The following is a 16,977-nucleotide window of genomic DNA, read 5'->3' as shown; positions in this document are numbered from 1 at the left end:
ATAAATATATCAACATATGTTTGTACGAAAAACTTACCAAAACGGCAAGGTCAGCTTGGCAGGCACCCCCAATCATGTTAGGTACAAAACTTCTATGCCCTGGAGCATCTAATAGAGTGAAGTGCTTGGTTTCCGTTTCGAAGTAGGCTCGTCCAACTTCAACTGTTTTCCCTTTGTCTCTTTCTTCCTGTTAATGATATAATATTGATATTTGTATTTCCAAGAAAAAAAATCACAAAACATAACAGAATCATGCAATATCACACATACATAAACATGATAAATTCTCAAACCTGGTTAGTATCTAGTGCCCATGATAAATACCAAGACTCTCTATTCTTTTCTTTTGCCTCTCTTTCATATTTTTCAAGAGTTCTTTTGTCTACCATACCAGTCAAATACCTGAGTAAAATGAAAATTCCATATTTTTCAAACAATAACAATAAAGACAGACTAAATACTTCAATTTTTTCTTTACCCACTTAAAAGACAAGATATCTGAATAAATCCTGTAAGTATTAAATAATCATCTTCACATAACTACAAAAAGTTATATTTTTGATTTTTGAAGTGAATACATCTTCGAATTCCCAAATAGGGTACCAAGACAGAATATATGACAAAATTAGACATGGTTCTAGCACTAATAGTTGAGATTAAAAACCTCAACTTCTCAATTTCACTCTTAAGAAAAAACATTTTTTCAAAAGAAAGCTATATTAAACATAGAAAAGCTATTGAAATATTAAAACATTAAAATTACAATAATGGGAAGGAAAGAAATGAAGCTTGACAGAATATAGACCACATTATGAAAAACACGAGATATTCTTTTTTCCATGGACCATTAATGATATGAGTGAGACAACCAATTGATTAACTCAGCAAATCTTATACAATCACAGCCCTCTGAACGTACAAATGATGTACATGCAACATGAATTCAAGTATTTCAACATTACAAATTCAAGTTCATCAATTCAAAGAGCACAGCAGCACACTACAAGCTGAAAAGTACATACTGCAGTTGTTGGAAATTGGTGTAGTAGTCATTTGAAAGTCAGAAGTTGAACCTTAAGACCAGCAATCTTCTATTCCACAGAGTATCCTGTAATATAACTTAAATGCTTCCTGTGTGATGATAGCAACCACTAGTTTTGGAAAAAAGTTAACAAAATGAACTTGTATTGATGCCACATCCCTGTGAAACCTTATCTATTAGTAAGGCCCTCTCTGACTGGTTCATTGGTTATGGATCTGCATCTTAAACAAAAACTACACGAAAGAAATTAAGAGAGTGGAACCTCATTCGAACCGCTAACTGCTCATACTTGAATCTGGACCTTCGAGACCTATCTTACCCTACGAGCAGGATTGCAATGTTTAATTTACTTTTGATGCCTAACATGGCCTTAGGGCTGGGTCAGAAGTGTGGTAATTGTCTTATCCATTGCTAAAAATCATTCCTGTTTGTAACTATAGCTATCTGCATTTTAAGTGGACAGATGTCATAAATACACGGCACAGCAGTTGGGATTAGACCTCACTGTAATATGCTTAGGATAATTATATTTAAAAATAAATACCCAAAATTTATACACTCACAGTAACTGTCCACCAATAGTTGATTTACCAGCATCTGCAAATAATGACAATGTGAGTTTGAAATATTTTTTATAAAAACATGTTTTTAAAGTTAATAATAAAAAACCATTCATCAATAAAGTCCAGTAGATACTAGTCATTTCAAAAATTTTGGTGCAGTACATCTTTAATACAATTTCTCATTCATACAGAATTTCTAGAGATAAGTGGGACATTGTTTATAAAAAACTAGAAAACTATATGTATGTATAGATATCAGGTATTTAAGATAACTTATATTTTACAACCACTCTGACATACGAACCCCCAGTGGCCCAAAAATCATAAACTGTAAATTAAATGCCAATTAATGTAGACCTATAGGATAGATGTAGGTTGCAAGAGCAGGGTTGTGTTTTTGCAGGGACAGTAACAAAAAGTAGAAAAAACCAGGTAAAAATTATTCTTTTTTACTCAAGACATACCAAGCTTGATTTTTCAATTGCAAAATATTCTTTTAAATATAAAAACTTAAAATATGAAAACATAAAATTACTTGGTATAAAAATTAATATTCAGCAACCAAAAATATGAAACCATATCCAAATAAAATATTCATCACCCAGATTTATTAAAAAATTAAATAAGTAAAAGATTTTATTTATAGAACTGAAAACAGATAAATCAAATTTTTCAATTATGTGAATTTTTCCTAGGTGGCAAAAATGTGCCAAAAATATTTGCTTTATCCACATAAAATATGCATCACCTAGATTTGTTATAAAAAAATTGATAAGCATAAATCTTTATAATCATTTATTCATAAAATTTCAAAAAGATAAATCTGATTTTCTAATTCATGTTTTTTTTTTTTTAATTGTAAAAAAAATATGGGACAAAAAACAATTTTGGCCAGGGCAGTTTTTACCATGGTTTTTTCCACTGTGACAAAAACTTGCCAACCCTATGCAAGAGCATACTGAGAAGGCGCCATACATTGTTGATCGCTTCAGGTCTGATGGAAAAAAAACTTATCAGTTAACTAGAAGTCTAACCATGATGGTTTTTTCTTCCAGGCTTTACATATTTATTATGACTATTGTCATAATATGCTTTAGGAACAATATCTAAACTCAAATTCTAATGTTTTAGTTGAGGTGATCATTCAATCATGAAGTTCAGATATTCATAATTTTCCTTACCAACATGGCCGATGAAGACTACATTAACATGCTCTTTTCTGGAGCCTTCTTCCTCCTCTTTCAATTGTTTCTTTTTAAGTTTCGGAACTATTTCCACTTCCTCTTCAGGAACGTCTCCATCTTCTTCCTCAATCATGTGATTGTTAGATATTTCAACATCTTCCCAATCTGACAATGGGAAAAAGACAACCAAACATATTTATCCATTAATATATCAACGAAGCAACGTTTTTGGCTTCAAAGTTTACAGATGTCTTAGTAAGATGTATCATTTCACATGCATTAAAAACAGATCTTGTCTATTGAGAGCATAAAGTCTTATACAAAACTGATGATTTATTTTATATGTATAGGCCTATTATAGTAGAAAATTAATAACTTGACATTTGTTCCCATGATTGGCATAATATTAAATTCCATGGGAAGAAACCTCTAACGTGACACAAGATAGCTAAAATTTGCTCAAGTCAACTACGATTCGCATTGTGATATCCGTAGCTAATTTTTCAAAAATAGCCATAAATTGGCTAGTTGATAAATTTTCATGACATTTTTCTCATATATTTCAACACCTCTGTTTCTTTTCTTTGGACATTTATTGGTTGAAAATACTTCCTCATACCTTGGGATAGGGCCATTTTCCACTTTTTGAAGCCTGGAAACTCGAGCTGTGGACCACGAAAGTCACAAATGAGTGCAGATGAGACGAGATTTTTGAGCAAGAGATGGTTGAAGTTTTTTTTTTAATTGAAATAAAAATTTCAAGTTAAAAAAATGAGTTTTTCTAACTTTTGGGGATTGCACTGTTCATTTGCAAATAACATATTTTGATAGTTATGCTTTTTTCACTATAATTTGAGATTCTGAAATTTTTCATAGAAAATTGCAGATAATTTTTTTGGTTTTGCTAATTTATATACGATGGAATGAAACTATTTAACTACAGATATATATAAGTATCATCAAATGATATTTAAAAATTAGGAGGGTCAGATCAAATGAAACCTCGCTAACCTGACATTTACTTAAAGCAACATGCTCATCCATACTTTTAGAGTGTCAAGTTATTAAGATTCCACTGTATTATTGTTAGCTTTTCTTTTGCGAAGCGAAGCCGTGTGCATGAAAGCTACAGCTAAAAATATCTTACCAGCTGGGGAATCATCTTCAATTTCTTTTGCATCTCCAACTGGGGAGTCAACATCCATAGCTAAAGGAGGTGGGTCTGAAACAAGTAATAATGAGATAAATCAAATAGTCTTTGTGAACAAAAACAGTTACAACTTACAGCAAGACCTCAATATAACGTAATCTGTCATTTTTTATTGGTCCCTGACAGCATATTAGTGAACTGAAATTACTCGTTATCAAGCCCTACTGCTTATGAAGGAATTTTTACTTGGTCCCCAGGGGTGATGTAATACACAGGTCTGACTGTACAATATTTTCCTGAACACTTCTAAAAGTAAATAAGTACCAACAGATTACTGGGAAGACCATTGTTTTGTTTTTTATTTTGCATGATTTCCAACGAGTTTGGTAGTTTTTTGGCATCCCTATTTATACGTAGTAGTGCTTTAAGCTGCAACTTTATTGTCAACCATTTCTAACATCACGAAAGTTAGAATTTTTATTGTTAAATATTTTTAAACAGAAAAACGCAATAAAGAATGATAGACAATAACATTTGATTCGCCTGGCTGAAACGTCAACACGAGCCATCATGTTTATTAACATCTGGAAGTATGGAGTAGTGGTCATCATAAGATCAGTAAATAATACTACATTTCATATTATTAGACACAAAGATTTGATTTAGAAAAGTTTCTCTCAAAATATAACATTTATACTGTGTAATGTAAATATGTATACTGTGTATATATGCAAATACTGTGGTTAAATGTTCTATAGCACACATTTAACTGTTTTCAAGTTAATGACTCGTACATGGTTCCCAGCAAATTCTGCTTATTTCCCTGATGAAAACTCAGACATTTCCCTTTCCTCGCCTCACGAAGAAATATAATTCAAAATCATAACTTTCCAAATTTGAAATTTTCGTTTTTTGAATTTTTTCCCCCCTTCACAAAACTCTTCCCTATTATCAAATATTGGCATATTTTTCTGACTTTTGCCAGATATTCTGTATATGTCCCTGACTTCCCTGGGAACAATGTCATAAGTAACTAGTCAACAATTAGCCTACAAAAATGGCAGCCATGGAAACCTAATGTGTGTGTGTATAATATAAAATAACTTAAAAAATGCTATGGAAATCACAAGCACGAATAGGAATGTGTCTATCACCAGTATAACAAGTGCTCCAAATCATGCCAATTTGAAAAGCCTCCTAATTTGAAAATAATGGTGGAAGAATAAATACTTATCATTGCAGCTGAATTTTTAATGTTTAGCGCCTCATCTGCAACGCTGGAGACATTTAAATGCACAAATAATTTTGTCTACAGTCGTTTTTTATGCATTTATGGTCAAAGCATGAAAAAATAAAATAAAAATAAATTCTCAAATAAGCAAGACTTCAAGCAGGGTGGCCAATATTTTAACGACAGTCTCACTTTAAGACAGCTTGGCAAATCCCTAAACACCCATTAGGTTTGATCTGGTCAAGATCCTGCAAAAGCTGGCCCGATTTTGAAACATTTTTCTCAACTATTCCTCACTATGACAAAATCACCAATATACAGGTGGGATTTCATAATAAACAGGATATTCTCATTTAGAAATCTTTCATTGCATTTGAATTTGCCCTTCAAATTATCTCAAGAGCAAAAGCAGAGCATTAAGAATTTTTTAAAGCTTAAGACAACTCTTCATGTTTGAAAGAAGACCAGGTCTCTTTCATCGAAACAAACTTTATCTCTCAAATATTCATTAAGCCAAGTAGAGCAGGACTTGACAATTTTATTTTTCTTCAACCAATTAAGAAAAACAAATCTCTTAAGAACCAAACATTTTTTTCTTTAAGAAAGAAAAATTTAAGATAAAACTTTTCTTGAACTTGATGACCTTTTCCCATGTTATAGCATGCATGCTGGCATGAATTCATAAAATTTTTGTTGTCCAACTCCATTATCAGTTCATAATTTTCAGTTGAAAAGTTTCAGACAACACTATTTTTTATAGGGCTTAGTGAAGAAATTGAAAAATATTCTTCTATCCTTGTTACTACTCAGTTGAAGTTCAGCAAAAATAAAAATCTTTGACGTTTAATAGGCAACAGTTTCAAATTAGCATTAAAATTTTGCAGCTGGCTTTAGTAGCTAAGTAATCATGGCTTAATCACAGTAACTAAAAAAAAAAATTTCACAATTGAACTAAAAAATCTGTACTATATATACACCTAAAATATTAAACTTCATATTTGAAAAGTCTTTTCTTTTTACTTTACATCAGGGATCAGCAACCAGTCAGCTGATCATGGGGTCATTCGTCCCAACTATTTCGCCCTGGAAATCTTTATTAATAAAAAGGAAAGTGTAAGTTTTTAAGATAGGCCTACTTGTAGTTGCGCTTGAAAAGTTGGTTATAATATCAAAAAAAGAAAAATATTACACAATTTTTTCATAGATTCAGCTACAATATATAAAAAGAACGAAATAGACACAGGACTCACATTATGTCAGAATCAATCACAAGCACACAAGTTTTTTTCCTTCAACATTAAGATTGGCCAAAGACAGCCCAGTTAATGGGTATGGACGAGACTACCTCAAAGATGTAGAAGATAAACATTAAAGAGTCATTTAGCTTGCCAAATAAATTTAGTTGACGACTCAGTCATAACGTTAAAACTTTAAATTTGAACAACTGACCTCAATCACAGACCTTACTTCAAAAATTTCAACAGTAAAGAGAGAGATTCAACTTGACAAGGCTAGACCTAGTTTTTTTTAAAAGAAACTGGTGTAGTTGGAGTTGGTTTTCTGTGGTTCTAAAAATTTTGAGGCGCAAATGACAGCCAATTTCTCCATTGAAACATTCTGCCACAGAGACCAACAGGCCTAACACGGTACAAATATTCAATCATTGTACTTCACTGATATTTTGAAAAATAAATAGCAGGGCTAAAACACATCACACAAAACACTAGACACGCACACTCAAACCGTTAAGTACTAGGGTTACCAGATTCGGAAGCTGCAAAATGAAGACATGCTCATGCCTTCTTAGTAATGATTCACTGTCTGTTCGTGATACACGCAGGTGGGGGCACAAAACCTATAAACTCTAATAATTCTGTTTTGCATAAAAAAAAAAAACAGAACTGCTATTTATATTTTTTTCAGTCTTCAGACCAAGGCATACCAAGTTCTGAAAGGTAGTATTAACACATGAAGCATATGCTATTAGAAACCTCACAACAGATGGCGCCTCTGTTTTAACAAAGAGAATTGTTTTCCAACCAAAACTGACGCTTTGTGTAAACTATGTATCTTTTCTTTGAGGAAAGGATACTTTTTAATGGAGGACAAGTATAGCCTTGGGTGTCCTCAAAGAGTTTAAATCAGTGTTGGTTTTTTGCGGGTTTTTGACATGACAAGCATCAAAAACAGGTTTAAACCGTCAAAAACGTAAATGAATGCTTTTTGATAATGTTTTAAACACAATAGGTATATAACACGATGAAAAACTTTTTTGCATATTATAATGCTTTAAACATAAATTTATTACAATAATTAAAACAAAATATTAATTATAATTTGCAATTTTGAATTTTTCAACATAAGAGTCTAGAACAAATAAAATATAATTTTGTGGTTAATTTTATCTAATCTACTGATTACCTGCGTTCAATTTGCCAAGTGGAATAGAGCTGCTTATTCAAAATATGTATGATAGGGGGCATCACAGAGTTAAGTTTTAGACTTCAGAAACTATAAATCAGTATTAAAACAGTAAAAAACTTATTATCAAATAGTGTTTTTAACCCGATAGATATGCTACATAAAAAACACTTTTATGTAGATTAAAGGGTTTTATATTCTAAATTATAATTACTTAGGATCTATTTTGATATTTTAAATTTACTGATCTGCCCAAAAATGTTATTCCACGTAAATATTCTCACACAGAATCTGTTAATACACTAATTAAACTCATTTATTTTCATCTAAAAATTTCTTAGCGCTCAGGGTGTATAAATTCACAGAGCTTTTTGAGTATTTTCAACCAAAGCAGAGCTGACAGGACTTGATACCTAAAGCATTTGTTTGCACATTTAAAATTAAATACAGCTTCAATTGGAAAACCATTGCATTATAAATGCCAGTAAATATACCATATCATAGTGCAGAAGTAAGAATAACTATGTTTGACTAAGGATAAGTTACAGGAGTTTCTTAACCTTCATGTGCAAGATAGCATTGCCAAATTAAATGACATTTTAGTTCTACAATTTAATATTTTGATCACTAGATATATTTCAATGTTATGCACAATAAGAGTATCTCAGTGATTATCTATATCAGCGGTTCTCAACCTTTTTTGACTCTTAAGTAAAAAAATTCTATGGCGGAGCTCCATAGGCCAATTCTTTAATTATTCATCAAAGTTACTTTATTTTTTTAAATTTTACTGGTTTTTTTTAATTTTCCTCGAGTGGCCGCGGAGCCCCTGGAGAGCGTAAGGAACCCCAAGGGCTCCACGGAACACCAGTTGAAAACCGCTGATCTAGATAATTTAATAACAACAGAAATCAACATTACATATATGATGTAATAAACTTTTTTAAACACTTATCTGTTGTAAAAAAGAGTACACCAGATGGTTTATATCAAAGCACATATATAATCAGTTGAAGAAATTTCGGAAGGTCAAGAATCATCTTGAATCAAAGAATGTCAAATCATTCCATAGTTTTCCTTGCAGTGTTTATGCTATGCTTTATTCAAATTGTATATTTTAAAAGCCCATCCATGGGTTTTATTTTGGACAAAATATATATATATATATATTTTGTCCAAAATAATACCATAGAGAGAAGAAAATTATTTTAGCATCATATTAAATATTTATTCCTTGTATAACATAGTCACTTTAAACATTACATGCAATTAACATGTGCATTTCCAAAGGAAGTTTTTATACTGAAAAGCAATATTTGAGGTTTTTGACAGTTTAATAGAACTTGTTTTTAGTTGATGCTAAATGGCCCTATGGTTGTACATAGAGTGAATTCAGGTGTGTATTTATTATTACCATATGTGATACTGAGTTGCATTAACTTTAATGGGGGACAGAACTCATGAATAAAATCACTTTTCTCTAACAGAAAAATATTAATCCACAAAGTTAATTTGGGCTTACCAACCTTTCATGTTACATAAACACAGGTTTTTGGTGTTTGTAATTTTTGCTTGCAGTTCGTTTGTATTTTATTCATTAGGCCTAATGCTTAATTAAATTTGAGCAATTGGGAGAAAAAGCTATGGTATGTGCTATCGAATGTTAAGAAGCACAGCTGAGCTTGCTTGTTAGTGTTCAATTATTACATAAGTTTAATTTCATTCTGTAGTCATATCTATTGCATTTTTCTAATTTTCATGTAACATTTCTATTAGATTCTTGTATCTTTCATATGTTTCAATAAATCAAATTAATCTCAAGACAGTTCAGTTTTCAAGTGCGATCCCACAGCTCGATAACCTGAGAAAGAGATAGTCATACAACCCTTTACATATATTGTTTTGAATTTCAAAATTTTATTATATATTTTAATAATTAAAAAATACAAACTACAGGCAAAAGTCCAGTCACAGTTTGCATATATGAATACAAGGTAAAGATAAAAACATATGTATATACAAAATAAAAGTTTAAAAATATACATCAGTATTACTTGCATCTTAAAAATCGGTACAATGGAGAAATTTTCAAAACATTAGAACGATATGGAGGAACATAAAAAATATTACGGCATCTAAGATTGATTCGTGGGCAATATAAAGTAGTAAGGTTTAGAATATCAGGTGCATAAATATCAAAATGAATACTTTTTACAAAAACCAGGTAATGGCCCTGAAACGGCGAGTTTCACAGGAATCATAACTGAACCATGAGCGAAGAATTTCGTTTGGCGAGTAATGATTATATGACTGATGTTTTATAAAATAAACATAGCGTAAAAACCTGTTTTGAACACGTTCAATTTAAATTCAATGTAATTAATAACATAATATAAAGTTTATTATTTGATTATAGAAGCTACTTCATCAAACTAAGATTTTTCACTTTGAGTTATAAAGAGGTTTTGGACAGAAGGGTTTCGGTTTTACCATACTGCACAAACCCTTGCCAACCCGTTTAAAAATATAATACAAATACAAAGCCACAAACAGGCAAAATGTCCAATGAGGTTGGCTGAGAAAAGACACTAATAACAAGTATGGATGTCATATTACTAAAATACAGCAACCCAATTAAAAATGCAATCAAAAAAATTATAAACAATATATACACACATGACAAAATATTATACAATGCCCATAATGTATTATGGTTGTCTCATTTTAAGTATGGATAGCTTCTCAATTTACCCCAACATGTTTATAGCATTTCTTTTTAAACATGTCAATTGTATTACAATTTACTACCCACAGGGGTAAGCTATTCATTTATTAACAACCCTATTGGAAAAAAATTCCCTGCGACACCATAAGGGGCCATTCAAGTATTACGTAAACAGATTTTTAGCCATTTTTGATTCCCTCCTCCCCCTTTGTCAGTAAAACACTAACCCCCCCCCCCACTTGCCAGCAAAATTTCATCAGCAGCTTAGAATATTTCATATCTTCAAAAAGGGTGGTTGATGACGTAAGCAACATTCAAACCCCCCTCCCTCCTTGTCATCAAAAGTCAGCAAATCCGAAACCCCCCTCGATGCTGACGTAATACTTGAATGACCCCTAACCTAGAATTTTCCCTTACCAGTCGATACTGGTGTCCTTTGTAAAAACAGTTAATTGAAGGCGAATTAATAAATGATTGTCCATCCTATCCACCCTGTTGAAAATTTTAAGCACTTCGATCATATCTCCCTGACACCTGCGTTTATCTAATGTAAACATATTCAAAAGATGAAGTCCCTCTTCATAACTCAAGCCCCCTTGTGCCAATAAGGAAACGTGTAGCTCTGCTCTTCTATGCACCCCTTCAATCAAGTCTATGTCCCTCTGTAATTATGGTCTTCAAACCTTACAGCATACTACAGTCCAGGGCGAACTAAGTCTCGGAAAAGCGGAAAAATGACTTTACGAGAACGCGAAGAGAGCACATTTGATCTTATTGTTATAAATTTCCTTGCCATAAAGCAGGGCTTGACAAATCCTATGCGCCAGGTCACCATGGTAACTAGAAAATCTGCATTTGCACCTAAAATTTTCTTTATGTAATTGTTCAATTAAAGTTTATGAACGACACTAAATTCTAATTTCATGACAGTGTGCCTCATTAAATTTCCTTTATTAAAAATAAAGGAAGGGGAGATTTACATATATACCCTAAACCAGAATGTTTTGCAATGTTCTGCAACGAGCCCTCAGCTGACTGAAAATGTTCTGCGGTAAAAATTCGCATATACATAATAGCATTTTTCTACACTATTCTTAAAATTCTTCCAGATTGTTCTGCAACAGCACTGGTTGTTCTGCGACATACGTCTCACATTTTGGCACATTCTGCTTTGGGGAATATATATAAGTCTGGAAAAAAAAACACTGTCTAGGACCATTTCTCTTGAGCAAGTTTATTAGTTTCTATACCATACAAACTAATAGTTTTTATGGTATAGAAATAGTCTGCAATAGCCTCTCTATCTCTATACTAAAAGCAGGGTTGTTTGGTTTAAACCAAGTGTTTTTTTGAAAAAAACCAGTTCGGTTTTTTTCAAAAAGTCAAATAAAAGTGGCCTAAATATCATTTTTTCCTTGAAAAATATATTGGTACATTATTAGCCAAAATGTTTCATTTTTACCACATTTTACATCCTTGGGGTACATTCTGATGGTATATCTTTAAATGGCATAAGATTTTATAAGCGGTTTTTTTCAAAAAGTCTCATAAAAGTGGCCAGAATATGTATATATTTTTCATATGAAGTATCTTAGTTATTTAAAGTTATATATAAAAGCCAAAATTTCTCATTCTTACAACATTTTCTAACCTTTCGCTACATTCTGTATCTTTAGCAAATTCATGAATAAGGATTGCATCACACATCTAAATGTAGTGGTGTATTATCTCACAGTGGTTCTTTTTCCCTTCACAAAGAAGCAGCAACAGTAGTGACACCATCATGCTAGGGACAGGTGGTCCTATAATCCAATAAAGACACCAGCTGTCCCTAAAGGACAAAGACTAGTGTACTAGCAGTTACATTACCTCAACCATTTTCATTTTCTTTCCCATAAGAAGTAGCACATCTCCTACTGTATATTTCTGTGTTAATATTCAATAGTTGTTTTTTTTATGCTTTCACATACTGTTAAGCCCAGTTAATCAGGGTTCTACTGTATAGTAGTAGTAGCAAATTTATGAAAAATAATCAGCTATATACAGGGTGATTATAATTAAAGTTTTGATTCAAAACTGTACAATAAGTACCGGTCAGAATCAATGACTTGGAAATTTGCATGGATACTCCTGAAGCAATGGAATTTCCTTTGGCGAAAGAAAAAGTGCAAGTAGTGCAAAATGTGCAAGAGTAGATGATGCTGTGTTTGGCCAGCAGTATAATTTATTGTGTGCAGCCACATCATTTCGGCACTTCCACAGCATCGGTGTGTGGATAGAACAACTTTTATCAAGATGCACATTGCAATACCAGCAAAGCAGCTGTTGAAGACCCATTTCGACAATAACAGGATTGCTCGACACTTGGCTGCCCATCAGTTCATTTGACCTTAACCCTTGCAACTTCTGGCTGTGGGGGTAGCTCAACTTGTTATGAACAGTGGTCAGATTACAAACTTTGGTGAATTGCAAGCTTCAGCACATCCTCTATATGTTAGAAGATCCTTAGGAATATTAACGTGGGGGTGCGTTTGATTTATTAAAGGTGAATTGCAAGCGCATCCACATCGTGACCAGGGCATACTCTGATCTGTTGTTAAACAAGAATTTTTGTGCTTTCACCTCATAGCCAGAACACGGTGGACAACATATTTAACTTTTTTTGAGTAAGTTGTAGTTATTTGTTCAATTACTTCACTTTTTGTGATGTTTCCATGAATTATGAAATCGTGTAATGCTATAATTAAGTTATTTTGCCATGACTGGCAATTGTTTCCATTCTGCAAGCAAATTTCCCATGTGTTGGATGATGTCATTAATTTTATATTTTAAAGTTCCCCCCCCCCTTTACTTAATAAAATTATTTCATCAGGAATATTCATGTAAATTTTCAAGTCATTCTGCCAATCACTCTTTTTTTTACAGTGTTTTGAAATCAGAACTTTAGTTATAATCACCCTGTATATTGTTAATCATGGTTAATTAATCTGCATTATTTATGCTTCATTAAATACATTATAGTCACCTAATTTTTATTATAGTTTTTGCAAAATAACTTCCTAATTAAGCATACTGAGAAAGTAATACATAGAAAGTAACTGGAGAAAAACCTTTATATATTATATGATTAATAATAACATTAAAAGAATTTTCAAACACACAGTAATCCATTGAGTTAAGCAAAAAATAATTAAATTGCAAAAGTTGGTTTTTGTTAAAATATAAGAAATATTTATTGATTAATTAAATATGGGAATAGTGTTAATCATATTAATAAACATTTTATTTTAATTAATTATTAGAAGTTTGAATGATTTTTCAAAAATTTTATTGTTTTTAATAACAATACTATTTAAAACAAAAAAAACCTGATTTAAAACAAAAAAAACCTGATTTAAACCAAAAAAAATCCGGTTTTTTGGTTTTTTTACCAACCCTGACTAAAAGTAATATACAATGAAACCTCGATATAGCAATACTCTACGAACCAAGAAAAAATACTGCTGTAGAGGAATTTATCGTTATATCAAGTATCATTGTAGCGAGGTTTCAATGTACAATAATGTTATATAACAATCTTCTCTATACTGATATTACTCTCCAGTCCTGATTCATAATGTCAATATATTTTATTTATAATTATAGTTCCCTTATAACGATACGTTTCTCTGGTACCTTTGATCATTATATGGGCTTTTCACTGTAGTATGTTTAAGTTATGATTGTACAAAATGCTAATTATTAGAATTTATACATACAAAGAAGGGGCAAAGAAAAAAATAGGTTTTTACATCAATTCAAAGTGTGCTGCTAATGAAGATCTAAACATTGCTCATTAGAAAATGTCAGATTAAGAAATTTTTGGTATACAGTATACAATTTCAGCCACTTAAAGATATACCATCAGAATGTACCCCAAGAATACAAAATGTGGCAAGAATGAAAAATTTTGGCTAATAATGAACCAATATATTTTTCAGGGGAAAAAACATTTTGGCCACTTTTTGCGATTTAAAAAAAGAAAAAAAATCAGACTGGTTTTTTTTAAAAACCATTTGTTTTAAACCAAACAACCCTGATATGTAGTAAGCCATAAGGCAGTTGCTTCTTGAAATCTTTGCAGAATCTTTCGGAAAAGTAAGCTTTTCTATGGGAGAAATCAGTGCAAAGGTTGAATTTCCAAATGATATATGCAGGACATACAAAATTTCATGCGAACTGCTTCCTGTGATCCCAGTGCTGAGGACTACATAAACAACATACAAACTGAAACTGACAACAAATATACACACTCGCCTTGAAAATTTTTAAGAAAATCAAAAAGAAAAAGATGAAGATGAGATGAATGTCATCATTTTCAGAAGTAATAACAGAGTAGGGTGAAGTTTTACACAGATGCTGTCAAAACCTTCAAAGAACCACAGAAATTTTGTTTTATAGCACAATGACTCAGGCTTTTTGTATGATTTCTGAAACAAAACTGTTTATTGAAAGTCCGGCAGCAAAAGGTGTGAACTACTGAACTGCATACAGAAAACTGTTATTGACCAACGGAAAAAAAATTCATTCACAGCACGGTTTTTAATTTTTTACTCACTATTTGGTAATGTGAACAGCTGATGTATGTAATGGACTGCATATAATGCAATGTTGAAGTAAATGCAGTATATATTTTTAATAAATAATGTATCGTATCAAGTAATAAATTTTTTATCAATTGCTACTCACTAATTAAATTATTCAAATTATTTACTTCATTTCCAATTTAATTTATTTTTTTGAGATCATTACATAATTTTACGTATTATGGCAATTGAACCTTTATTAAGCGGAAACCTCTGTTCAAAAGAAAAAAATCCTTGTCACCTGCAATTCTGTTGGATTTTACTTGTCATAACCTGCTATCAGGCACGGGGCAGCTCGAGCTTGCCGGTGCAAAGTTTCATGTGCTGCCTTTAAAAATAACCCTGGTGAGAGGCCTTTAGGCTAGTAGACTGTGGAATAATGGGTTATGGGTGAACTCGACAACTGGCAAACCTAATTTTTACCTAACAAAATGTTTGAAATCGGGATGTATAGTCAAATGCAAAATGGCCAGTTTTTGGTCCAGTTATTTTTGAAAATATGACCTTAATGAATGCCCAAAAGATCTGCATAAAATTTATTTTGCCACAATCAATTATGTTATGTCATAACTTTTTCCATATTACAGCTCTCGTTCATGAGCCATCATATATTTTTTTTCCTCCTTCCCACCTCTCTCTGTGGGGTTAAAGTTTTTAATCTCAAATATCCAACATATAGAGTTGAACTTTGTGAATGCCAAAATATCTCTATTCCAAAAAGATTTCTTAAAGAACTAGAGAAGTGAGGGATCTGGTGCTCCAGGCAGTGCCACAACTAGAAGCTGGGTCAGCCAGGGCAAGCATGTGTTTTGGCACTTCCTTTGTAATGTTGGAAGGGGTGAAATATACCCCCCAATACCTGGTCCAATGCCCAGGCACTAGACAAGAGTGAACTCATCTTTTTCTTCGCCTCTAATTGACTGCTCTTAGGGGCATAAAAATACATACTTACCTTCTGTGATGCCATCCATTCTTGTTTCCGATACATTATGGGCCTATCTGTTCCCGCAAGTTTTCTTAACATGTTCATTGCTAAGGTATGGCTCAAAAGAGTGACAGCATTATTTAAATAAAGTTTTTACATTTTGAATAATACTAATTCACAATTATAAACCAAATCCTAGGCTGCTGCCCAGGTGCACCACACCCCTTGTATAAGCCAATCCCACTATTAGGTACACATGCACAATTCCAGCACAACTAATTCAAACTAAACATTAGCATATGTCTTTACCATGATCAAAATTTTCATAACCAACTTCAACCTTCACATGCTGCATGAACAGCTTTCTTTTTATAAATGGGTATGTTCATTAAACGTTATTGTAATAACAAATAAAATGATACTTCATAATGATTAACAAGTGGCATATTGTTGATGTAAATACCTAGATTGTGACTACGGGTTAGGAGTGAAGTAGCACAAGGAATACGGGTCTGCTGGCCATCTACACTTGCGTATACGTAACAAGGTACCACATACGTCACGGGCACAACCGAATCGAGGATCGTGTTGCAATGACAAGAAAATTTATAGAAGTAAAACCGATTAACACGGTCTCTTATGCAAAAATTTCATTCATCGGTCCATTCGTGACGTCACTCCGGATAGATGGCATGTGCAATAAAATGAACGGATAGATGGATCGATTACGAATTGATAGGTATTGTCTCACCTGGTGAAGGTTGTTCCTCGTCCTTCTTCTCTGGAGATTCATCATCATTATTCATCCTTGCTTGAGCGGCGGCCAAAGTCGCGAATGATGGCACGAACGGTGGCGCATCCACGTTGAGGAAAGAAAAAGGCTTGGACAAATTTTCACCAGCATCATCTCCTCCGGCATTGCCGGCTTCGGAATGCTGCTCCCACGAATCCGGAGTCGTCTGATCTTCCGGCTTGGAATCCATCGCTCAACTTTGTTTATAGTTCGATTATAAAAAAAAAATTAAAAATCCTACGAACCGAGTATACCTGCCAATATACACGACTCTAAAACACACACAACATACGGATACGGATAAATCCGCGTGTCGTC

The 16,977-nt window shown here is 32.6% G+C and overlaps 1 protein-coding gene across 1 annotated transcript in view; it reads right to left on the bottom strand.

Moving 5' to 3' along the window:
• The window catches only part of eRF3 (eukaryotic translation release factor 3), a 29,732-nt gene extending 12,755 nt beyond the window's left edge, over positions 1–16,977 (bottom strand). The window contains exons 1-6 of the mRNA XM_089236052.1: positions 16,618–16,977; positions 3,937–4,011; positions 2,787–2,954; positions 1,606–1,639; positions 294–402; positions 38–187 (exon numbers count right to left, since the gene is read on the bottom strand). Coding sequence (XP_089092178.1) covers positions 38–187; positions 294–402; positions 1,606–1,639; positions 2,787–2,954; positions 3,937–4,011; positions 16,618–16,849 — 768 coding nt within the window. The 5' untranslated portion in view covers positions 16,850–16,977. The remainder of the gene's footprint in view (positions 1–37; positions 188–293; positions 403–1,605; positions 1,640–2,786; positions 2,955–3,936; positions 4,012–16,617) is intronic.

Source organism: Pholcus phalangioides, unplaced genomic scaffold, assembly GCF_987345545.1.
Source record: "Pholcus phalangioides strain wild (caught in Gottingen) unplaced genomic scaffold, Ppha-v1.0 ptg000009l_1, whole genome shotgun sequence".
NCBI classification, from domain to species: Eukaryota; Metazoa; Arthropoda; class Arachnida; order Araneae; family Pholcidae; genus Pholcus; species Pholcus phalangioides.
Note: the sequence above shows the minus strand (reverse complement) of the source record. Positions and strands in the feature narration are given on the sequence as shown.